The following is a 25,403-nucleotide window of genomic DNA, read 5'->3' as shown; positions in this document are numbered from 1 at the left end:
AGTGCAGTGTTGACCCCGTTTGGCTGTGCTGTGCTGTGTAAGTGCTTTGATTTGATGAACAGGGGAGTGAGGGAAACAAGGCTGGCATTTCTTCATGTTCATGTCTTTGGTATTTATTTGCACATTTGAACACGAGATGTGACAGTTAACAGAGAGAGAGAAAAAAGAGGATGAGCGAACAGACAACACAACAGATGAAGTAGGAAGGATGTATTTCTGTGCAGGGATCAGTAAGTGTTTCAGTAAATATGAACATGTGTAGTGAACACTAAGTGTTCCAGTAAATATAAACATGTGCAGTGTACAAGGGTTTCAGTAATGATGTGATGACTGTGCAGTGTACAGTAAGTGTTTCAGCATACACTTAGTGTGTTAGTAAATATGAACCTGTTGATTGTGCATTGTACAGTGTAAAGTGTTTCAGGGTACAGTAAATGTTTTGGTAAATATGTTGTGACTGTGCCATGTACAGTAAATGCTTCAGTGTACATCGTTTCATTGTACAGTAAGTACAGTGTACAGTCAGTGTACAGTAAGTGTTTCAGTAACTATGTGGTACGTTGGTGTTGGCCTCAGGCACAGAGACTGTTTGGTGTGCACTCTATCCACCCAGCTACCCCTGGGTATTGTGCAGCTTTTGTCCACAGACCCTCTCCTTTCTCCAACCTCCTCTCCCCGTGGAGACTGTCACGGTTGCAGAAACCCCCCATTTTCCTCGTCTCTGCCCCGTAGGCCACACGTTTTGTTCCCCTTGTAAGCGGATCTTCCAGGTGGCCTCTGGAGGCTTGAGGATCACACCAGCGCTGATGTCACCCCACCGACCCACACACGCACGAACACACACGCACACATACACACCCACACAAACACTTGTTTGCCCCTTTTTTCTATCCCCTTGCACTCTCTCACACACGCTCGCGCGCACGCGCACGCACGCACACACACACACACACACACACACACACACACACACACACACACACACACACACACACACACACACACACACACACACACACACACACACACACACACACACACACACACACTGGTGATATCCCATGGTGATAACGAGTTGCACCTCCCTCTTTTGCGGTGCATGCCTACATGGGACACTGCCAGACCTGGAGTTGGTAGACTTTTGTACGTTTGCGGCTCACATTTCTAGCATTTATCCTTCAGCTTTTTAACTGAATCTGTCTTTAGCGTGTGGATTATGATTTAAAAAAAACAGCAGCAACTCAAGCCTCTGCCGGGATGGTTGAGTTGGAGGGATGAAGAGAGATCATTTCACGTATTGTGTGAAAGAAAGCCTTGAAGAGGTAGGCTAGGCTCTGTTTCATCTAATGAGCATAGTGGGAGAGGGAGAGTGCCGTTACAGAAGTAGCTTGGACAATTTAAAATCCTGAGTGTTAATTTAACTCTAAGAGTGTAAAATGGAACCAAATGGAACCTTACAAGTCAATTTGGTTACATTTGTACACTCTCTGAGTTACAAATGTACAGGATTTTTGTTCATTAATATTAGGGCATCTTGTCTAGATCACTTCTATTATCTTCTGTTCTCTTCTCCTGTCTTTCTGCCTAATTCTTATAATCTTTCTCCTTCCTTTAATTTTCCTTATCTCAATTTTCTCTGTCTAAACTCTCTCTCTTCTCTCTCTCTCCTCCCCTCCTCAGGAGGTCCATAGCCAGCTGTGTACCCAGAAGGCTCTCCTGCAGCACATCATGGAGAGCGTGAGGATGAAATACTCTGACATGTACTCCCTGGTGCCTATGGAGATAGAGGACTCACTACAGGAAGTGACTCAGTCCCTACAGGAAGTGGAGGACAAGGTACAGATACCTTAGAATCTAAGGCTTAGATGGCTTAAATGTAATTGTAAGATCCACATTATGGATTCTCTAGGACCAAATAATCCATCAAAAGTAATACATGTTATTAATACTCAATAATGTTTTAAACCTTAATACCCTAATTGTTCCTAATAATCTAAATTAGTGTATTTGTGATTTGACTGTCCATACCACTACCTAATATGTTAGGTGCTAACTATAACTAACTATAACAATATAATAGTTTTGTTTACTTACTGTACATGTCTAATTGTTATGATCTGATGAGATTGTGATTTTAACCTTTCAGGTCGGGGAGGCTGTGGAGAAGAGCGGTCCCCTTCACAGGCTGGGAGCCAAACTGTCTGAAATCCAGGCTGGTCTGAGGTCTGTCCAGGAGAAACTGGAAAAGAGAAGCCCCACTCTGGCAGAGGCAGAGGGCACTCAGAAGGTGAGAGCTGGGATACTTCATACATGTAAGAGTGTGTATATCTGTGCTCACCTGCAAGTGTACATGTACCACATGTGTTTGTACCTATGTGTCTGTATTCTTGTGTATACAAGTGTTTCTGCCATTATGTCTGCCTGTCTGTCTTTGCTGGGCTTTCATGTACATTGTGCTCATGTGTGCTTCTGTTGGTGCCCAGCGTGTGTGGGATGAACTAGAATTGTGGCACTCCCATGTGGCGGCTCTGGAGGTGGAGGTGCACGACTTGGAGAAACTGGAGGAGTCCCAGGTCCTAATGGAGAGACTGGTTGATGCCCAGCAGCTCTACTCCGACCTGACCAAACAGGCCGAACAGAGAACCGCCATCCTCGGCAAGGTCAGAAGGACTACAAGTCCCATGTGCCTGTAGTTGGATAGAATGTTTCACATAGGGTTTTTATTCATGAGAACTGAGAGAGGAAAAGAGTTAGGAAAAACACCTACTGTACACAAATAAATTGTCGCTGTCGGGTAAACCTTGTATGTCCAAAACCGTTCCTTTTTTTGTTATTATTATTTTTAAAATCAAATAGTGAAATTAGCCAATCTACAAGCTCACAACACGTTCACTACTTTAGTGCGACACTCTTGTATGCATTCATTTATTAAAAAAAATAAACATGGAAATATCAGGTGTCTGCCCGACAGCAACGGAATATTGTACAAATTTATCCCATAGTGCAATGGGTTCACGTCACTAGAAAACGGGTGAGAATCACATGTGAACTTAAATGTTTAGCTGCTTAATTCAAGAAACGCTTTGTGTTCATCTCTTTTCACAATGATTGTTAGCTTTGCCTCAGCGTCTGTGCTTAGCTTTGTTGACTGTTTTGGACTATAAACTCCTACAATACAAATACACTTGTATTTTAGGCTTTTTAATAAATAGTTTTTGTATTTTATAATCACTGTGGCTTTTTTGTTGTGTTTTTGGGAATACCTGATGTAAGTCCTGGAAATCAAATACCAATTACTGTATCAGAATGTGGATAGGTCAATATGTTTAGTGTCTTTTGATGTTTCATGATGTGCAGATATAATCATCAGACACCAACAAATGATCATATTATATATTAAGACCACTTGATGGTGTGGGATAATTGTCAGGGCTGCACAATATTGACCAAAGAAGTAATACTGGTCAATCTTGAAACTGTGATATTGGTACACATACACGTCAGCAGACATCTCATATTGGTGTGATAGAGATGCTTGTATTCAGGATTTGTACCATAAACATTTTTTAAATCTACTTTAAAGCTATTTCAACTTTGTAGGGGATTCTTGTTTGGAAAACAAACACAGGAAAAGACACAAAAAACAATTTGTGGCTCGTAATTTTTTGATAATGTGATGACAGAAAATACTGTAATGTGTTACAGTGTGAATATTGTTTGTGTTGTGTTCAGATGCAAACCTGGCTTCAGGAACATGCAGAGATGATCAACAGTTCTAAGAGCTGGATAAATGAAGCTCAGTCCTGGCTCACCTCTCCCTGTACTTACACCACCGCTAAATGTCTGAGCAGCCATGTCAGCGCTCTACAGGTTAGTTAACACCATCTCCCGCCTTACAAGGACCCCTCTCATCATCATATTCATATCCTATCCTATTTTGTTTATACACTGTAAAATCCTCAGTCACTGAGAGTGTCACTGTCAGAGTTCAAATTCATAAACGAACACTGAGGATTTTACTGTTTATGGTGCTGATGTCAAAGTTGAAATCCAATCCAATGGCAGTTGTGAATAATCAATTTAAAAATCTGCACCAGTGACATTGGTTATTTTTGTGTCAGATGGTTCTGAACGATGCTGAGCAGATCAGGGTGACGCTAGAGGGCTTCGGGGAAGTGCTGAAAGACATGTCGCGGGTGTGTGACATCACCTCTCTGCAAGAGCAGCTGCTGGAGGCTGACTGCCAGGTGGCCGAAGTTCAGGACAGCTTTGCCTCTCCGCTGTCTCAGCTAGAACACGCCGCTGCTGTGAGTCTATTATTCTTTTGTTTATCTTTCCTTCCTATGTTACACCTGTCCTCTACCCAATCCAGTCTGTTCGGGCATAATTGATTATATGGCGTGGTCCCGAAGGGGCGGGCATACTGTATATAAAATACGTTCTGTATGTCCCCCAACATTTTGCCCAAATATGGAGTTCCACACATCATATATTTGCCCAAATATGGAGGTGTGTGTGTGTGTGTGTGTGTGTGTGTGTGTGTGTGGTCTCTAAACTAATAAGAGGTCTGGTATTGTTCTTCAGGAAGTGGATGCCATTGAAAGTGAAGTGAGGAGCATGGAGAAGGAAGCGGCTGAGATCAAGAACTTATTTACGTGTCCAGAGACACTCCCCAGTCCAAGGGAAGACAGCCTCAAGGTATGGGAGCAGAACAGAACCCTGGTCAGCTGTTCACATGGATTAAAGGTCTCAGTCGCCATGGTCATTTGGATTGGACACATTGAGAGCTTGTAGATAGGCTATTTTCTGTTATTATTTTAAGATAAGGGCATTTGAAGTGGTCAAACTAGCAAATTATGTTCAGAATCATCTTCCATAAGACCCTAATGGTCTGGGATAAAGCCTCAATCTGTGCTGTCTTCACCTACAGTATGTAGACGTATTAAATCAAGCCCGAACAATGTTACTAAAACACCATAAGTTTACATATTGTGTTGATTATTTACAAAACATCCTTAGTGTGGGGGGTTCCTTTCACTGCTTCACAAATCGCACTGAAAATGTTTCAATCGTCATATTTTATTTTGCTTTAATCCATGTGTAATTGGACACTGCATAGAATTTAGAATCAGTACATCAGTGGAAGGAAATGTATTCAGATTCCTCTTCCCGTTGCGTGTGCGTGCATGTGTGTGTGTGTGTGTGTGTGTGTGTGTGTGTGTGTGTGTGTGTGTGTGTGTGTGTGTGTGTGTGTGTGTGTGTGTGTGTGTGTGTGTGTGTGTGTGTGTGTGTGTGTGTGTGTGTGTGTGTGTGTGTGTGTGTGTGTGTGTGTTAGTTGGTTGAGGGTAGGATCCAGTCAATGAGGAGGACCGTAGCAGAGATCCAGAAGTGTAAACCAGGCCTGTGTCTGCCAGAGAAATCTGAGGAGACCCTCATTGTCTTCCCTCTAGTGGACCAGCTCCAAACAACCCTCCTGGAACTGGAGAAGGTACAGTACAACAATCCATCCTATCCTGCCATCCATCCTGCTTTCCAACCTTCCTTCCTTCCTTCATTTCTTCTCATACTCAGTCACTATGGTGGTCCTGAAACTAGAGCACTAAGGATTTGTCTGCTACTCTGCTCATACTGTATACAAACCTTCTCAGGGTCTATGGGGGTCTATGTCTATGGAGGCCTGTATGGAGGTGCGGACCGGCCATCAGGAATTTCGGCAATATTCCCGATGGGGCACTTGGTCCATGGGCCAGTCATTTTCAATCATTTTGCACATGCAACACTTTTTGAATTATTACACGCCTTTAGTGGTAAGTTAATCCTTGCATTGTGCACTTTAGTTACAAACTATTCATGTATTCCTTTGCAACATTACCTTGGTTAATTATGTTTTTTTTATTGTGATTTTGATACAGTAGATTCGGTAGATAGCCCTTTATTTTATCCCTCGAGGGGAATTCAGCTGCCTTTGGGTTACACAGTCATCATAGGAAAATAACACAAAAACAGCTAATACCAGGTAGTTAGTTGTAAGTTAAAAGAAAGATAAGAAAGATATAAATAAATAAAAAGGCCAGCAGGGGCAAATATATGTAACAAGGGAAAAGAACGGATACAGCGTAGCAAAAAAATAAAAAGTCACATTAATCCTTTTTCGACAATCCTAATAATTAATAATCATTAATCCACACTCCACAGACCAGGCTGAATGCCTGGTAGAGGAATGACCCTTAGCATCATTATACAGCTTCATGGTCACCGGCACAAACAAATGACCAAGACCGTCAGTCTTCCATGGTGGGAGTATGAATACGTCTTTGCCTGTGGTGCTCAGGCAACAAACTATTTATTTCTGAAGAGGGTGGGAGGGGTTAGCCATGATGGCTAGCTGCTGCTTCGTTCTCACCTCCGCCACGCCCTCCACACCTTCCTGTTGATGTAACCCCCCAACAGACATGTGCAGAAAAGAGCACACTGGCCACAACAGACTGATAAAATATCGGACCATCCTGTGCACACGCCAAAGAACCTGAGCCTCGAGGAAGAACAGTTTGCTCAAATTTCAACATAAAGTTGATAAGATCTACAGCTTTTGTAACTTAGAAGTACTTCTCTCTTTTTCAGTTTCCTCCCATAGAAGGCAAAACCAAAAGTACTGTCAAAATTGTTGTCTCATAAGTCTCTGCAGTACACAGAGTGCAATAGACCGTAGGGGTACTGGTCCCATATTGATTATCATGTGATGCCCTTTCATTTCTGTTTCTTTCATAAACTGTATTGTAAATTCCCATGCTGATATTTGTTCCCAGTCTGCCCCTGGTGCCTGTCAAATGTTGCAAATGTTATCTTTGCTTATGTTGTCATTACTAGAACTCTCTTAACAAGCACACGCCTTCCTGTTTTACCTTCCCATTGCAGAAGGTTCCTGCATTGTTCCTCCAGCAGCCTCTGACCCCGGGCCCAGCTAAGGCACTGTCAACCAACCAGGCTGGTCCCGCATCAGCCCAACAGAAGACCTCACCTAAAATGGTGTTCTCAGAGGACACACAGGTAAAATAAGGAACATGAAGCCAGTTCATATCTAATTTATCCCATCTCTCTGTCCCCTTCCCACTATCTCTCTATAGCACAGTATAATGAAGCAATGCTGTCAGAATCTTATTTTAAAGAAACTACATTATGAATTGTATGTATGACACAGTGATCAGTGGGCTGTTTAAGGCTTTAGTTTACAGTGTTCTGTTCTAAGAGGAGGTGTCAACTCTCGAAAGAGTTTCACATGTCTGTATAGTTAGGTAGGGTAAGAGATATTTTTTGGTTAAAACAAAAAGTTTTTCGCTAAAAGATTTAAGCACTATATTCTGATAGTATTCATTGCGTATAGAGTGTTTGTTCAGTTTTCAGGTGGGTGACCAACCAATCAGGAAAGAATACCAATTTATCAGCTTAAATGTAGTGTTCCAGCTAAAATGTTGCTGCTCATTTCTTTGTGTCATCACTTCCAATTTCACTCATTTAATCTGTATCCTGTCCGAGTTCTCTCTCCTGATTGGTTAAAATGGGTATCCCGTCCTGAAAATGCCTTTTCTGCTTACTAAAGAGCTGGAGAGACAGGGAGACTCCTTTTACTGAACAAACATTCTATATCAATGAGTACTATCAGAATACGGAGCTATTAAACACTTATTTTAACCAAAGAATATCACTTACCCTACCGTTATGTTAACACACATTCAAGTTAACACATATTCCTCTCTGTCTCCTAGAAGAATGGTGTGGAAAAGGGTCTGATCAGGATCGCTCATGTTGAGGAGGATGTGTTGCGGAAGTCTGGAGCCACGCTGATGACCGTGGCAGCATCTTCTCCTGAACAGAGGAGATCCTGGATGACTGAAAAAACAGAGGTATGCAGCCAGTGTGTCTGCCATGATTTGTTTTGGGGGGTTTTGAACGTTGTTGGTTATAGTGCTATGTAGTGATTATAATATTTTATAGTTGCATGATAAGTGAGGTCTAGTGCCAAGTGGCAGTGTATAGTATTTTCACCCTACTCTACCCCTGTCAACTTCATCCTATTCTCTGTGTCATTGATAACCTTCCCAGGTACGATTTCTTAGCTAGAACAAATAATATTAGCTCTCAACCTTATCATTCATGCATGTAGAATAGAAAGGTCTTGGTAAAAGTCAGTGGTTAGCCCCAGCCTTGGGTCAAATAACCTTAGACAATTAAAACATTATTGTTTGTTGTTGTTTTGAAAAAGTTGTTTAACCCAGATTTGGTCATCACTAATGTTTCTTAATTGTACATGCCGGTAAATGTATTGAGCTGGAATTTGAAAATGAGTAGTTTTTATATTTTTTAGAGTCTAATAATCTTACTGGGTGTTTTTGTATCATTCTACTTCTCTTTTTTAGAGGATGACCACACACTTGCGTAGGGGCATGGGATTGTCTAAGTTTAAGTGGATGACAGGAGATAGGAAGTAGGATTTGATTTCGAACGATTTGGAATTGGGATGGGTGGGATTTAAAATGGGGAACAAAGTAGTTTCTGGAAGAGAAAATGTAACATTCCTGAATGTGAAAGGGTTCAACAGATTTAGTGATTTATTCAAATGTTTCCTTACTATAATTATTTGCCTTTGTGTTTAGAGTAGGATTTTGGAGCCATATGTTATAGAAATATAAGCGAAGGGAATACCACCCTAACAGCACAGTACATGAGTATATGGCTACTGTATCATAAAAAGATTATTAATGTAAAAAGAAAGTTGAGCATTCTCAGAAACAACTATTTGACATATACTTTATATTTAATATTTGCATGTATATAAATACACCAGATAGAATCTGAAACCATGAAAGTAGATTAGGCCACGTTAGGGGGTATTAAAGACAGGACTATCCCTACCTGCCTTGGAAGTGAGCGCTGCCTGCCACATACACTTTGAGCTTCAGTAAAACATCTGATGTTGAGTGTACAGTGTAAGTCACCAATCAATTACGAAACATTACCAGGCCACTACCTGTCATTATTCATTATTTTAGAATGAATAATTCCATCTAAGATTTAGATGGTACATGCATGCTTAACCCACTCTTTATCTGTATACTAACAGGAATGCAATATATTCTACGGCTATTCTGGACTAACAAAATGATTAGTTGACTAATAGTCAATCGTTTATTTGATTTAACTGACAAATCTATCAAACAAAACAAAAAAAGCAACCAGCTTTTTCAAGTTGATACGGTTGAGAACTGAACATTCTTATGTTGATATCGTAATGGCTAGACTAATGGACTAATCGACTAATCAACTAACAATTCTCTTGCTCGTCTAAGACCAAAATGGCTTATTTGACTTAAGGGGCAGTCCTAATATATGAATTCTGTCTGCATGTTATTCATACCTTTTTATATTGATAATTTGTAATACGGTAATTTGGTGAAGTTTTGGGACACTGCTAAAGTTAGTTGTTGCTGTTTTTTTTGTTTTTTTTGCTGTTGACTCCTCAGTTTGATATCTAGATTTCAAGTTTATCATGAAGCTTTATTGTCCTCTATGATATACTACAGTATGTCAAAACAACGCTCACCCTCCCAAATACACTTTAGATTGCATACCTGTTACTCTGCATATTCCCATGACAACAACAGGAGATTCTGGGTGAGTCCCAGATAGAGGAGGAGGAGGAGGAGGAGGAGAGAGAAAGGGAGGAGAAGAAAGAGGAGGAAGGTGGAGGTGTTCTATGGTGGCTCATGCAGACTCTTGTGGGCATTGACATAGAGGTAAACAGGAACAAGTACCAACCTGCTGCCAAACTCTCTGACCTCACTTCCTCAACGTAAAGCTCACTTCGGGTGCATCCACACATGAGCGTATGCTGACGGCAAACGCTACGCTTACGCTACGCTAGCCCCGTACACACCCATGTTAAGTTAGAAACCGGAAGTTCCGGTCCGGTTTTTCCTATAACATGGGTGTGTACGGGGCTAGCGTAGCGTTTGCCGTCAGCATACGCTCATGTGTGGATGCACCCTTCCTCAACGTAAACTTCACTTCCTTCTCGTGGCCTCACTTCCTCCTTGTGACCTCACTCCCCCTGTGATCTAAGAAAACATCATATGCAGTTTAGGGCTCACATCATTTCGGACAAATAATGTTTTAGAGTGTTTATGCTCCTTATATGTTAGATGGGTTGGGTTTGTGCATATGACCGTACAGTCACTGCTTGAATGTTGAGACAGCAGCAAAGTATTTGAGAGTGAATTTAGTGGACCTGGATTGTCCCAATGCCACCCATGGTACAAGAAGCATAAAACAAACCCAATGAAAGATTCCTGCACAATACAATCATCAGTGTTAATTTATCCATTTGTAACTCAGAGAGTTTACAAATGTCACCAAATACTATTTGTACACTGTCTGAGAGATACATTAACACTGAGGATTTTGCACTGTGCAAACTATTTGACCGCAGGTGTCTGATCTTTACTTATTCCCTGTCCTGTCCTTGAGCTGGGTCGCTTCACTCCCTGCTTATCTGCTTCTCTGCTGGCACTGAGCCTGTATCCCCACATTTTTCACCACACCACCGTCCACTTCCTTCTGTTCCACCTGACTGTCTGACTAAATGTTCCATGGTGTCCTTCCTGAATAAAGCTGTTGAAACACCTTGGGATCTACTTTTATTTCTCATAGACTGCTCTGATCATCTGTGGCTTCCTCTCCTTTTCTTCTTCTTGCTTATTTTTCCTTCCTCTAGGGGGCAATGTACACGCATGACTGAACAAATGTATACTGTATTTTTTCCCTCCTTGAGTAATAGGGCACCAGTATCTAACATGGGTAATTACCCCAACCCCCATTTTTCCTATCGGTACATTTTTGCCAATAGATTATTGTCCTAATGAAGGTGATTGCTATTTTGCTGTTCATGACAGGAACCCGTAGCTGTTGTCTCAGAGAAGACTGGAGCTGGTGCAGTGGAAAGTATCCTGGTCACCTCAGAAGAAACAGACAGCCAGCCTGAACCTGACACACAGGTAACGTAACGACATGGGGAAATGTTATTGGTTCAACCTAAAATTGCAAGTGATACACCTCTTCTTCATAACTTTTTCCAGCGAACCATTGTTTTTTTTAGAATTGTAAAGTAGTCATCTGTTAATTGAAGCTCATTCTACAGTATATTTACACTTTAAGGATCAGAGCAAAGAGCATCAGCTGGATACATGAAATGTGAATACCTTTCTTGATCCAGCCCCCTTTAGCAACAAATGACTGAGACAAACGAGTATCTGTCTTCAGTCTGGTAGAGCTGGATTAATTGTGATTTTAATTTGAACCAATAAATTGTTAACCAGTGTGACCAGTTGAGCTATAAATCACCCTAAACAAATTGTTTTTGATTTGATTTGATTTGATTTAACATTTAACAGAACTCATATTGAAAAAAATATAATAAAATAATAACATTAAATAACAAGTGTTGTATTGACTGGATGACTTGGTTATTATAACTATATTAGACTAAATAATTAAGTTATTTATCAACTGGGTACCTCTACTAACAGAAAGCTACAGAAAGTATGCCCATTGGCCAACAAAAGGGTCTCCAATAGTCTAATTGGTTTTCGAAATAGCAGCCTTTAACAGTGCTGCCTCCATAAGTAACTATTAGGTAGTTTGGTGATCACAGTTTAAGCCAATGTGTTTCTGAATAACATCTGACCCTTATTCTAACACCTACTCATGTTTCTTCAGGGCTTAGCGGGCATATCTGACACATCGGAAGGAGGCTCATCTGAAGCTTTATCAGATGTGCCCCTGGGCACAGTCACAACACAATCCCTGCCCGACATGGTAAACACACCGTCGACCGTCACCCTCTCCAGGTCCCCCTCCCCTAGGCCCCAGCAGAGATGTGTAGTCTCCTAGTTCTAGAAGGCCCAGGAGAACTCTCTAGAACTTCAGGACTTCCAACCTTGTTCTAGAAACATCCATAGAGCTGTTCTAGCACTTCTAAATTCTAGAAAAGAGACTAGAATTCTCAACTTGTTCTAGGACCCCAACCCTGCCAAGTTGCTCTAGAGCAATTCCTACAACTCACAACGTCTTCTAGAACTGACCTCAGAACTTTAAGAATCTTCTAGAACCAAGTCTAGAACCCCCAACTTCTTCTAGAACCAACCCTAGAACTCTCAACCTCTAGAACCGATTCTCGAACTCCCAATCCTTCTTGATGCGTCTCTCTTTTCTACCTTCAGTGCATTTACATGGCAAAGAAGAATTCCAAGTATTGTATTAGCTTCTCTTGAATGTAGGCAGTCTGTTTACTGTGGACACTTGTGTTTGTACTTGCATCATGACATTTATGGAAAAGCAGTGTGATAAACCAGTGATAAATATGGCACAGAGCTACTTTTCCGATGTTTGTTTGTGTGTTTACATGAAGGACTACTGAGGCTGCACTTCCTCAGTGAGCATTTCTGCCTGCTCAATGACAAGTGAGAAAAGCTGTGTGGTTCACAGCTGCTAGCGAGAGCATAGCACATAATCTGCAACTAAGTGAGAAAGACTTTTACAGTGTGAGGTTAACAATAAGACAGTTACCCTTTCCACCAAATGGAAAGAGAAGTGTCCAGTGGTAATCAACATGTGGGGTGTCTGATGTTTAAAAAAGAAAAGTCTACCATATGATTTTAGCATGGACCTTAATTGTGATGATTTATATTAGATTTTATAAAAATACTGAGTTATTCTGTTAGACTTTACATCAAATGTACCAATAGTCAGACCTGTGTACCATGTTTTATAATGTATTATACGATTAAGATAGATAACACTGTTTTAAGATAGGCATTACATAAAGTAATATATTACATTTTAAATTATTGACCCTTCGGTAGACCATTTCTGTCTAAGCTTATTTGCCAATGTGAATGTAGGGACTATTTTGTTCAAACACCCTTATTTTCCATGTGGAAGCACACAAATGCTTTTTTCTTCCTACAAGCTCAACATTATGATAAATCTGTTTACAGATCTAATGAATTGCTCCATCCCTGGCTGGAAGCAGGATGTAATGATGAAGCATTGCTTGCTTTGAGCCAAGAAGTTCCCTTTTATTTTCTAGACCAATTTATATAAACCCCCATATCTCCTACGATTGCTGTTGGCCATGAAAATGCACTGATTAACTGACAAGCTGCAGCCCTCCGTTCGTTTACATACTGTATGTGCCTGCTCATTGTGTTCATGACAATAAAGTTGAATTGATATTACATTTAATTAATAGAAATTAACACAGAGCTGTTATTGGGTAAACACCTTGTAGCTTCAGGTCAAAGTGAGTGTTTTTCTGCTTAAAGTATTACATAGATAGATGAAACCTTTTCAAAATGTCAACAATGCATGACCATCAGTCTAATTCTATTTTTCTAAATTCCTGTAAAGTTGACACACTGGAGATATCAGGTTTTTACCCCAAAACAGCAAGTCACGTTAGATGTCTTACATTTTTGCATGTATTGTACTGTAGGTTATTTATTTGTTCCCCTCTTACCATTTTGTGAGTGCATTACAGTCATTGTGCAGCCAAACGAGACAATAAAAAGCCAAAAGCCAAATAAATCCACAACAATGATCTACTCCTCCGTCTCTTCTTCTGTGTCAGGAACTCATGAAAGGACTGAGGGGGCATGCATGGAGGGGGGATGACAACCAGCTCGGGGGGCTGAAGACACACACAGAGCGCACACACACCGCTGGCAAACATACACACACATCAGCCAGGCACACACATGCCGAGGAGGAGGCGCGCTCACCTGTCGAACAAACACAAGCTGAGGATTTGCAGATGTGTGCTGAGGAGGAGGCTGCAGGCATGCACCCACAACCCTCTGAACGTGCACATGCTAAGACCGTGCATGTACAAGCCCAGACTCACACTGACGCACGTACACCCGCTGAGCACACGCATGTAATCCTACCCTCTCCTTGTGAGCTCAGGGTAGAGGGCGCCGGCATCACCGGAGACTTTCAGGCCAAAGCGGCTGAGGCCAGAGGGGCGGACAGTGGTATGTGGTCCATAGAGACATTTCAAGACCCTGTTCCTCTGCGCTCTCTAACCTTTGAGAGGGTTTTGACAGAACCAAATGAGGGGTGCACAGCTGGTTCGCGCATAACACATGAGACTGCATCTGCCGCATCTCGTGCCGCTGCCACGCAGGTAGACAAACCCTCTGAACTAACAGACGCAACACCACCATCCGCACAATGTGGGGACCTTGTACCAGAGTCCCCAGCCTCCTCGTCCACCTCCACCTCTAGCATCACACGCAGTAGCCCTCAGAGCGCAATCTCACCCCAGCACCAAGAGGACATGGGGGGCCTGAGTCGTACGGCAGCCCTGGTAAGCATATGTCTGTCGTCACCTACCCCCATCCTACCACCCCGATCTCAGCACCATGTCTCACAACGCAGCGTCATAACTCATAACCTTATTGTTATGCCTTACCTAACCATGCACCAGTGGATGTAGAGGTACTGTAGGGGCCTGGTTGATGGAGACTTGTTGCACACATGTAGTTACAGGATGGCAAAAAGATGGGGGTGGAGGGGGTGGGGGGTCTGTGGTTGAGTTACAGGATGGATTGGGCTGCTGCTGTCTATAGCTATCCAAGATAACAATCGACTTTTGGATAAATCAATGAATTAACTAAATTATATATGATGTACAGTAGAGTGTTGAGGTTACTCACATACATTTTTTGAGCCTATAAGTGGGGTTGGGACACCTCATTAGTACACCCTTCGCTGTACTGTGATTGGCTCATAATAGCACACCCCTCTTCATTAGTACACCCCTAGCTGTACCGTGATTGGCTGACTCTATTGGCTGACTCTATTCAGCACTGTGATTGGCTAGCGAGACACATGATGAAATGAATAATCTATAAATAGGACTATGCACTTTTTTAAAAAAAACTTTTTTTTTAAGTGAGCTTCCATCACTGTGATGACCACACCGCTCACTTCACACTGGGTGTGATTTTTAATTATATTTATGCACTTTTATTAAAACTAGATTTTCAAATTCAGTCCTATATTGCGCTGATCAGAGCAATGGTCACCGAGTTATGGCCATTTGAAGTGTTTAGACACTGCTGTAGTGCACCACCAGAGGTCATCAATTTGTCTGTACTCAGACAAACGTGTCCGTGGCAAGACTTGTCCATGTCCATGGCAAATCTTTGATTTAAAAAATACTACTACAGTAGAGCCAGTATACAGTGAGGCTGACTTGCCAGTCTCCAGGTTTTCTTCTGAATAGGACACTGATTTAATGAATGCGGAAAAAAGTTTACATTACTTCTATAGTTGACTTAGAGTTAGTGACTTATTCATCACAACTTTCACTTACTTCAATACATTTAAAATATTAATTAAGTTATTATTTTACTCTACTACATACATTGGACACCTCGTTACTCAAATCAAATCAGAATATAATTCCAAGTAACTCGTCATCATGATATTGGATTATCCAAACTGCTCATAGTCACAACAGGCACTGTTGCCAGCTGTCCATTGTTGTATGCTGATGTATAAAATAGGTTTAAAGTGGTTAAACTGATGTTGATGCTATTAAGCAGTTTTGCTGGGGTCCCCTGGAACCGCCTCAAGGACCCGAGGGGGGTCCCCAGCCCACACTTTGAGAACCACTGGCCTAGGGTGCCAGTACACCCAGAAACGCCTCTGCCGAGAACCATTCCAAAAAAATGTCTTCCATGCCAATGAATGACCTGATTTTAACTTAGTTTAACAGGATAATAGATGGGTTTCCTAAATGCCCTTTGCCATTAACACTCTAATAAAGACACTGCCAGAGAGGTATTCAAACCTTGTTAAACCCATAGAGGTATAATATAACTAGAGGGCGGATTGCCCCGCCCCCAGCTATCATTTCAATGAATGTGCTCACTGGCGTTTTGAAGCACCCGGAAGCCTGCCGGAAGTAGAATTATTGAGTCGTTTTTGGACACACCATAGAGTTATGAGCATGCGCACTAGTGTCCTTTTTGCGTTCTACGGCAGCCTGTGTGTCAAGGATTGAACGCGAGATATTTATTAAATACACTCGAGATGCCTATTTATATGTAAATGCATATGTATTTATGTATAATATGTTTACATATTTATATCTATATATTTAAATATATCTCGGTATGTTTTGCTCGTGCATGTATTTCTCCCCGCCTGCAGTTCCAGCTTTGGCCACTGGGGTGGCGGCTTCAATGTTTCTCAGCAACTCTGGGGGCTTGGTTAAACCAGGTACCAGACAGTGGTGGATACAGAACGTGCCTAATGACTGGGCCTGGGCAGACCCCAGAACAGGGTTTGTGCCAAATTTGGTACGGATTGGAGCAACAGTGTGCCCCTAACGTGGCCCCTGGTGTGGGCCCTGGGGGCCATACTGGTGTGACTATTGTCATGGCAGACCCCTGAACAGTGTTTGTGCCCAGTTTGGTGCGGATTGGAACAACGGTGCACTTGTGGCACCCTTTTGTGGCTATACTGGTGGTAGACCCCTGACCAGTGTTCGTGCCAAGTCCACATGTTTGTGACCGTCCACTGTCCACCCACCCTCTAGGCAATTCTAATAAATGGATGTTTAATTATTTAAAAATAATACAAAATTATCATTTATTTTTTTTTTATTTTTTTTATATATTTACACCTATATTCAGCATGGTTTGACCTCTTTATGCTGAAAACTGGATGCACGTGCTTAACCTTTACCAGTATTAAGGAAGGTACTGTACATATCACTGTGCATTAACAAACCCAATGTTTGGAGCTTGTGTTTGTAAATTTACATTACCTCTGTATTGGGTTGACACTCAACTTGTCAAATAATATATTTGTCTTCCTCTTTTCGCTTTGGTAACCATATAGTTTTAAAAAAATAGGGATAAAAGTAGCCTGATTATCTGACTGAAGCGAGAGAGGCAGTCCACTCAGTGAGTGGGCGGAGTCAATGGTCTGGAGCCAGGCTAGGATAAAAGCAAACCAACATGAAATCCCTTGACACAAAGTGACGTCAGGCAGCCAAACCACAGCAGCAGTTGGGGCAGACACCGGGGAAGTGTGTTCATGTTTACTGCTTAGTCAGCTGACAGAGGCTGTAACCAGCAACCAGTAACCCAGCCCCTTATCTCAACTCCACCTACTGTAGCCTGAAGCCTCTCACCTCCCTCTCCCTGCCACACGCACACACACACACGCACGCACGCACGCACGCACGCACACACACACACACACACACACACACACACACACATATGCGCGAAGTCCCTCTCTCGCCTCTCTCTCCCTCTGAGTGTGTGAGAAAGAGAGAGAGAGAGAGAGAGAGAGAGACACACAGAGAGAGCGCTATGCGCTAATGAGTCCTTGTCACTGGAGCTCGCTCACTAAGTGCCACCAAACCAGGAAGTGGTTGCAGCCACAGGTGGGTGGAACAGCACAGGGAGGGAAAGAAAAGAACAAACAAACAGACTGACTGGCTGACTAACTGACAGACTGACAGACGGGGAAATAGGCTGAGAGGGGAACAGAGAGGGAGGGAGCTGGACTGAAAGAATCAACTGCATTAAACGGGGTGGAAGAAAAGGAAGGAGAAGAAAGGGCTCATGGGAGTAGGGACAGTGTGACTGTGTGAGAATTAGGACTGTAGGCCGTCAATCGGGTCATCTCATAGAGAGTGCTGTAGTAGCTACACAATGTACAGCTATAGTAGCTTTCTAGTGTCATTCTACTTCTGCTAGTCTGCACCTGAACTCAGCAGGGAAGAGAGAGAGAGAGAGAGAGAGAGACAGACAGACAGACAGACAGACAGACAGACAGACAGACAGACAGACAGACAGACAGACAGACACACACACACACACACACACACACACACACACACACACACACACACACACACACACACACACACACACACACACACACACACACACACACACAGAGGGGAAGCAGAATTAGAGCTCATCATTTAGCCAACTCTGCAGAGGAAGCCTACTGTACATACAGGTAGTAGTTTATGCCTACAGTTTTCTAAGTTTAGGAATGTAATGTGTTCAGCTTATATTTTTCCTGAGGACCCCACAGCCCTTGTTCCTTCTGTCTGTGATGCTGACAGGTAGACTGTGTGCACACGTGTGTGATTGAAATTGAATTGAATTGAAAATTGATTCCCCCAGGTCCCGTCAGCAAGGTCTGGGTGTGTGCCCAGCCCCAGTGAAGGGCTGCTCCATGCCTGCCTGCAGCGGACGGGTCAGCTGGAGGTTTGGCTTCAGAGGGCCCGGAGCAGCCTGGGAGCCCCCCACAGCGTCACCGAGGCCATGGGGTCGGCCACAACCTTGCAGGGCAGCGTGGAAGAGCAGCTCCTCACCTGTCAGGTAGGACATCCAGGGATGCTGCACAGTAACAAGTGTTAATTTAACTCTGAGAGTATTCAAATTAAAATAGTTCTATTTAAATAATGTCCGAGTTAAACGAACACTTTGGGATTTTACAGTGTACTTCTGGAAGAAAACTGAGGATCACATATGCAGTCATATGTTTTGTCTGTCTAGACATTCTAGATGGATTTAACCTTTACATTTTCACATTTTACCCATCTTGTTGATTGTGATACTAGAATGATTTTAAATGGTTTATTCTGCAGATAGTCATGTTGAAGTTAAACACATGATTGATTGAATATATAAAAGGTTAACTCTGAGTTACAGGCTCTCAGCTCCCAGGTGAGAATACTTTTCCTTTTTAGTATTTATTAGTCCTTTTATCAGTCCATTCATATTTCAAACCTCTGTTATCACAGTTAAAAGTGTTCATAACTGTTGACTGTTCACGTTTTATTGCAGCCTTTCGATGCGTGTCTGATTCAGTCTCAGTAAACACTAAGTCCTGTTTGTGACTCAAACACATCGGTGATTTTCTAAAAGACTAAGATGACTTGACTATGACGGACTAACAGTTTATGGCATAATGTTGCTCTATTTCTTTGTTGATGGATGCACTAAACGAACCCTTCCGTTGTATGTTCCATACGGTGACAATAAACATCTTATCTGTCTTATCTAAAAGGCCCTTGAATCTTGTTAATCAAATATGTATTGCATGGCAATGTATTTCAAACAGTGGATTTGGTAGTAAAATGTTCTGACATGGCCTTAGATAAAAGAACAACCTTAGAGCTTAAATTATACTTTGTCAAACAACTCAATGACCCACATTTTCCAGTTGAAAATCTGTTATTTTCAGTGATCGTATGATGAAGTATAAATTAGTCATAACAGAGAGTAAGAGTAACAGTTGTGTACTGATTTCATGGTCAATGTAAACATTCAGTTCCCACTGTGACACCAGTTAGGACCCACTGTCCTCGAGCATGTTACAAGGATGCTCCCTACAAGAGAGCGTCTGTCACACACAAAACCCGTGGTTAACATGGGTTATTGAACATGGGTTTGACCCGGAGGTTGAGTAGTACATCTGTAGTTGCGACCGTAGGTCGCATTTACTATAGAAACCTGCTCCAGGTGTCCGTCCGTCCCTCCGTCACACACGTCCCGTCACACTTTTGCCCTGCTCATATCTCCGCACCCGTTGCCCCGATCCATGCCAGATTTTGCACACACACTCCTTACCTGCCAAACTACACCCTCCAAGGACCCCCGGAGCTCCAGGGACCCCCAGCTGCCTCGGGGACCCCCAAGTGTAAAAAATCAGCACGTCACACTTTTGCCCTGCTCATATCTCCGCACCCCTTGCCCCGATCCATGCCAGATTTTGCACACACACTCCTTACCTGCCAAACTACACCCTCCAAGGACCCCCGGAGCTCCAGGGACCCCCAGCTGCCTCGGGGACCCCCAAGTGTAAAAAATGAGCACATGTGGACAAATTACCAAATGACCACCCCAACGGGGCTGCTCACGGGGCATTCCCGGGGACCACCCACTCCTGGTGCTCCAGAACGGATGCAAAAGTGGTGGCGCCCCCAGTGGAGGACCCCCTGCCACTGCAGCTCACATAAAATGCCGTAACTCGGGCTAGGAGCGTCCGGGAGAGCCGCGGCCGGTACCTATTCGTCCGCCGAGGCAACGCGGACACCCCACCCCTAATTTCTCACATGGCCCTCTTCTAGCGCCACCTTCAGGCCGCTTTTCACAACACATTTTTGCCCACTACTCCTACAGTTTTGCCCCTAAAAACACGCAAATTGCTACACACTACACAGTATGTGTACACTCATGTCATCAACATGCCTGCCACCACATTTCTTAGACCACCAAACAAAACTATACATTGCCCACACAACTAGGAACCAATCGCCGTTACAGCCCTCTTCTGTATACATGTGACCTACGGTCGCTTATCTCCCGATTAGGGAGTCTTACTGGTGAATAGTCCTGCTGTCTGTGTACAGAAAATATGACTTTATGATATTAGACAAGGTTATGTAAACATTAAAGAGTCAGACAAATTACCAGCTGTTTGCCTTGAGGGCGCGGTGACCTGCAGTGGGTGTCAGCCAAACTGGCAATAAGTACAGTATTACCGTGTATCATGCCTGTCTTTCTACAATGTCCATCCTTCTAACAATTGGACACTTTTATCTGTAAATACCTCATTATTAGGGCGTGTAAATTAGGATTAAACCACTTATTATTCTAGTGTTATTGCTGTCCATTCTGAACCAGAGAATTTACTTTTATCCCAGAGAAAATACCCCAGTCACCACCTTTCACATTTGTCGCCAATTCAGAGATATTGATCCGATTACCTACAGTAAGGACTGTGTGCAGGTATGTGTGGGGCCTATTCTGGGGGCGAATATTCTGTGAAAGTAGTGAATGTACAATACAAGCTCAGAACGCGTCGGGTTGTGACATGTTGTGTGAGCTTGTAGATTGAGTATTTTCGGCGAAGACATTGGTGTAGAGGGGAAAAATGGAGGGAGCCTAGTATAGACCCCTGGGGGACTGTGGTCCATGAAGTGTATAGGGTTCAAGTGGAACAGCACAAATGTACTCCTTTTCTGTACTATGTGGGAGGATACAGGTATTCACCTTGTGAGGATTCACTCAGTCACTGCTGACCCCGACAGAGTAACATGACCCCTCCATTAAAGTTTCAGAGGTTAAACGCTGTTCCATGGCACGACAGATTTGAATGGAGGCTTTGTCAGTAAACAAAACACACAGGAACACACTCTCAACTCCTATTCAAATAGACCAGACATGTCTCCCTAATGAACGCTCTCTCTCCTGAAAAACACCTATATCTAACTTGACCCTTAATAACTGTAGAATATTGGGATATTTAAAGTTACATTATGCAAAAACACCAGTGTTTGTTTGTTTATTGATTGATTTATTTGTTTGTTTGGTTATTCATTTATTTATTTTCCAATCAAAACTCATTGGGGATTGAAAAAACAAAGATCAGCCCATAGCCCAGGTTAAACCGCTATACATTAAACCGCAAAGAGCTTCAGTGATCTGGTAAGACCAGTGGCGCAAATATCCAAAGAGTTACCTCCCGCTGCCACTGTCTAGTCTAGTGCAGCATAATATTGGGTCTGAATTTCACGATCAATACAAAAAAATGCACTCCAGTGCAAATATGCTGAGTACAGCTGCTCTGATATATCATTCAGTATTTTGCATAACAGTTTACACAGAAACCGAAAACAGTAAAGGAAACCAAAGCAAAGACAAGTGATGATAACAGCAACAACGGTCAGACTCAAGTAACAGTGTAATGGAAAAGGGTGTGTTCAAACACACACAAACTATGTGTGACTGTGTGTGCAATCTTTGAACGTTTGTGTGTTCACCACATGAATTAAATGGAACTTGTTACTCAAGTGTGTGTGTGTGTGTGTGTGTGTGTGTGTGTGTGTGTGTGTGTGTGTGTGTGTGTGTGTGTGTGTGTGTGTGTGTGTGTGTGTGTGTGTGTGTGTGTGTGTGTGTGTGTGTGTGTGTGTGTGTGTGTGTGTGTGTGTGTGTGTGTGTGTGTGTGTGTGCGCGCGCGCGCGCGTGTGCGTGTGCAGGAGATGTTCCTGGAGATAGAGCAGAAGGTGGCCAGTCTGTCAGCCTTGGGCATGGCCAGCCAGCAGCATGGCGGTGAACAGGGAGCAGAGGTCTCCTCCTCCCAGAAGGAGGCTGCAGACCTCATCTCTTCCAGGCTGGAAGTCCTCAAGACCAGCCTGGTCTCCTTCCAGCTCATGCTGCTGGAGAAACAGGAAGAGGAGCTAATACAGCCTCACGCACAACAGGTAGACGACGTGGACAGATAGACAGACAGACAGACAGACAGTGGTGGAAAAAGTACTCACATTTTTTGTAATCTTAATTTTTTTATCAATACTGCAATATAGAAATACTCTGTTACAAGTAAACATCCGGAAATGTTCTCGAGTAAAAGTACTGGCATCAAAATGTACTTAAAGTACCAAAAGTAAAAGTACTCATTATGCACAATGTCCCATTTCAAGTTTTCTAATGTATAAAAATCTCTTGAAAATAGTAATACAGTGCTTGAGTAAATGTACTTAGTTACTTTACACCACTGCAGGCAGGCAGAAAGACAAACAGACAGACAGACAGTTAATCTTTCACATACCAAACCTGTCATGTATAAACATACCTAAAACAACTCAGACATTGCATGCATAATGTGGGAGGGTTGTGATCTCTTACAATATTATTGTAAGAGATCGAAACCCTCCCACATTCTGTCTAACACACTCAAACAAACGTTACGGAGACTTAAAGGACCATACCAGCCTTTTTGTCTCTTACTGTGATAAAATGTCATTCCTCATAACCGTTTGTAATATTTCTTCCATTAATGAAATATACCAGTCTATTCACAATTATATGCTGTATGTATGTTGTATCTATAAAGATATGATTTGAAGTGTGATGCCTCTCAAACATCTCAGAATCACACAATTATACAGTACTGTATGTTTTGTGTGATTCTGAGAAAAGCAACAGTGTGGTACATTATACGACACTGTTGCTGTTCTGATGTTGGTTTTACCACTTAGATTTTGTCCTGGATTTTGTCCTTTGGTCCTTTATTTTTTCTGATCCAATATTTTTTTTATCTGGTGATAATGTGGATAATGGTGATAATTATGATGATGGTTAATTAATGATGCTGACATTTAACAACCTTCCTTTGCTCTCCCATTCTCCTCCTGAAGCCTTCTCCCCAAAAACAGCGCCCTCCGGAGGCCAAGCTGAAACGCAGTGCCAGTGTTCAGGAGATGTTCTCCTCGCCCAGAAACAAACTGCTCAGACAGAACAGTGTGCAGCAACAGAAGGTAGTACACAATTCACATACACACAGACTATTTATTAACAGGATTAGCTAAGGGGCTAGCTTTGTCTGCACTCCTATATTATTTTGTTTTATTTTATTTCATTTCATTTCATTTCATTTCATTTCATTTCATTTCATTTCATTTCATTTTATTTTATTTTATTTTATTTTATTTTATTCACCACTCCTAATGTTAGTCTAATGTTCTCTTAAAGCCTGTTGGTCAGTTCTTACTACTATCTTTTGATAAGGGACACAGATAATGCGTGCAAACATGACGGACATAAAATCATGTCATAAGTACAAACTTAAATAAATAAGCTATTAAAGAGCCTGTACTCAGAGGGACAACATGGAAAACTAGAAATTAAGTTGGAGTTCACTGTCCGCACACGATTATGTTTGCACAGTGATATATGTGTTCAGGATTCATCTGAACAGCTTCATGACATAGGTTTTCAGTGAGCGACTTCATTGTACAAAGTATAAATCAGGTTTGTCATCACTCCCAGAGGTGACTTATGCAGCTCTCGTGGTGTGGCTCCTCTCTCTCTTGCAGGAGTTCGAACAGGAGCTGTGTGAGCAGCGAGGGTTGACCCAGGCCATCGCCAGGCAGGGTAGCAGGGCACGCCTCCTCAGCCAGGACACAGAGGAACACACACAGCAAGCCACCAGGTCAGACACCATGCTGTAACTGGGTGATTTTTGCTATTAACTTATAATCAGTTGGATAGATGTTTAGACAATGGGGGAAAACACTGGTTGTGTTGTGACTAGAGTGCAAGGGAGAGAGACAGGTAGGGTGGAAGGAAGGAAACAGGGAAGGAAGGGAAGGAGGGATGTGGAATAAGAGAAAAAGAAAAAGAGGAAAGGGATGATGAAATGCACTACTTAATATTAACATACACTGTTTCATACACTTGTAGGTTGGCTGCCGCTGAGGCTGATGGGAAAGGGGAGGAGCCTATTGACAGGAAGTGGGAGCACCTTCTAAGCAGGCTGGTGGGTCTGGAACGGAGCTCAGTACACAATGGCTCCATGGTATACCTCTCTATCCCTATCTGTTTGTCTGTATCTCTCTCTGTCAGTCTGCTTCCACATATATGGCTGATTATTACTTTTCTATCATTTCCTTTGTGTTAAAGGAGTGTTGCTGGAGTGTTTAGCACCTTGTTTAAGAGTTATCAGTCTGTCGTCTCCTGTGTGATGCTGACCCCTTTGCTGAACGTCACAAGAGTATCTCCCCTTCACTACTTAACTTCTTCTCTCTTTCTGTGACAGACTTTCTTTCTTCTGCTTGCGCTCTCTTTTTTGCTGTCTCTCTCTCTCTCTCTGTCTCTCTCTCTCTCTCTCTCTCTCTCTCTCTCTCTCTCTCTCTCTCTCTCTCTCTCTCTCTCTCTCTATTCCACTATCTCCCTTTATCCTTCTATCTATGTATCTACCATCTCTCACCACCCATCCCTCCTACTCTGTGTGAAGGTGTCAGACTCATCAGAGAGTCAGGCTGGCGGAGCATCAGGCTGTGTGATAATTGACAGCTCCATCCTGGCTGGTCTTCAGAGCCACAGCAGCCGTCTGAGGGAGCTGGGACATTCTGCTGCTCAGCTATGCGACCAGGTGAGGACACTACCTTGTCTGCTAATTATTAAAGCAATGTCACTCAAATGGGGCATTCCTGACCTGTACTGTGATTAATGCACACAATAAGGCACACAGATATACCTGTAGAGTTGATAAGTGTAGAGCACTTCGACCCAGGTCCTGGTTTCCTGCACTTCAAGTTAACCACATTAACCCTCAAGTCCATATTTTGGTCATGTCATTGTAGGCATTTTCCCCCAAAACAATTTCTATTTTTGTCTAGCTAGAAAATCCAAAACAGCAAAATATTGTCATACAACGAAGTATATAGGGCTTAAGTGATTAATTGCATTCAGTCTAGCTGTGTAGATAGATAGAAAACCAGCTGTTCATGGGGTCCCTGTGGA

General features: G+C 42.6%; 1 protein-coding gene across 1 annotated transcript in view; it reads left to right on the top strand.

Moving 5' to 3' along the window:
* Positions 1–25,403, top strand: part of syne2b (spectrin repeat containing, nuclear envelope 2b) — a 172,844-nt gene that overhangs the window by 84,366 nt on the left and 63,075 nt on the right. Inside the window, exons 73-91 of the mRNA XM_084045516.1 lie at positions 1,681–1,836; positions 2,147–2,287; positions 2,484–2,660; positions 3,733–3,870; positions 4,122–4,307; positions 4,585–4,698; positions 5,336–5,488; positions 6,916–7,047; positions 7,764–7,901; positions 9,660–9,791; positions 10,947–11,048; positions 11,770–11,868; positions 13,682–14,419; positions 18,273–18,470; positions 22,136–22,360; positions 23,297–23,416; positions 23,975–24,090; positions 24,342–24,456; positions 24,895–25,032. Coding sequence (XP_083901642.1) covers positions 1,681–1,836; positions 2,147–2,287; positions 2,484–2,660; positions 3,733–3,870; positions 4,122–4,307; positions 4,585–4,698; positions 5,336–5,488; positions 6,916–7,047; positions 7,764–7,901; positions 9,660–9,791; positions 10,947–11,048; positions 11,770–11,868; positions 13,682–14,419; positions 18,273–18,470; positions 22,136–22,360; positions 23,297–23,416; positions 23,975–24,090; positions 24,342–24,456; positions 24,895–25,032 — 3,318 coding nt within the window. The remainder of the gene's footprint in view (positions 1–1,680; positions 1,837–2,146; positions 2,288–2,483; positions 2,661–3,732; positions 3,871–4,121; positions 4,308–4,584; positions 4,699–5,335; positions 5,489–6,915; positions 7,048–7,763; positions 7,902–9,659; positions 9,792–10,946; positions 11,049–11,769; positions 11,869–13,681; positions 14,420–18,272; positions 18,471–22,135; positions 22,361–23,296; positions 23,417–23,974; positions 24,091–24,341; positions 24,457–24,894; positions 25,033–25,403) is intronic.

The sequence above is a fragment of the Gymnoscopelus microlampas genome (assembly GCF_963454915.1).
Source record: "Gymnoscopelus microlampas genome assembly, chromosome: 20".
NCBI classification, from domain to species: domain Eukaryota; kingdom Metazoa; phylum Chordata; class Actinopteri; order Myctophiformes; family Myctophidae; genus Gymnoscopelus; species Gymnoscopelus microlampas.
The sequence above is the reverse complement of the archived record's forward strand: the minus strand, read 5'-3'. Positions and strand labels throughout refer to the sequence as shown.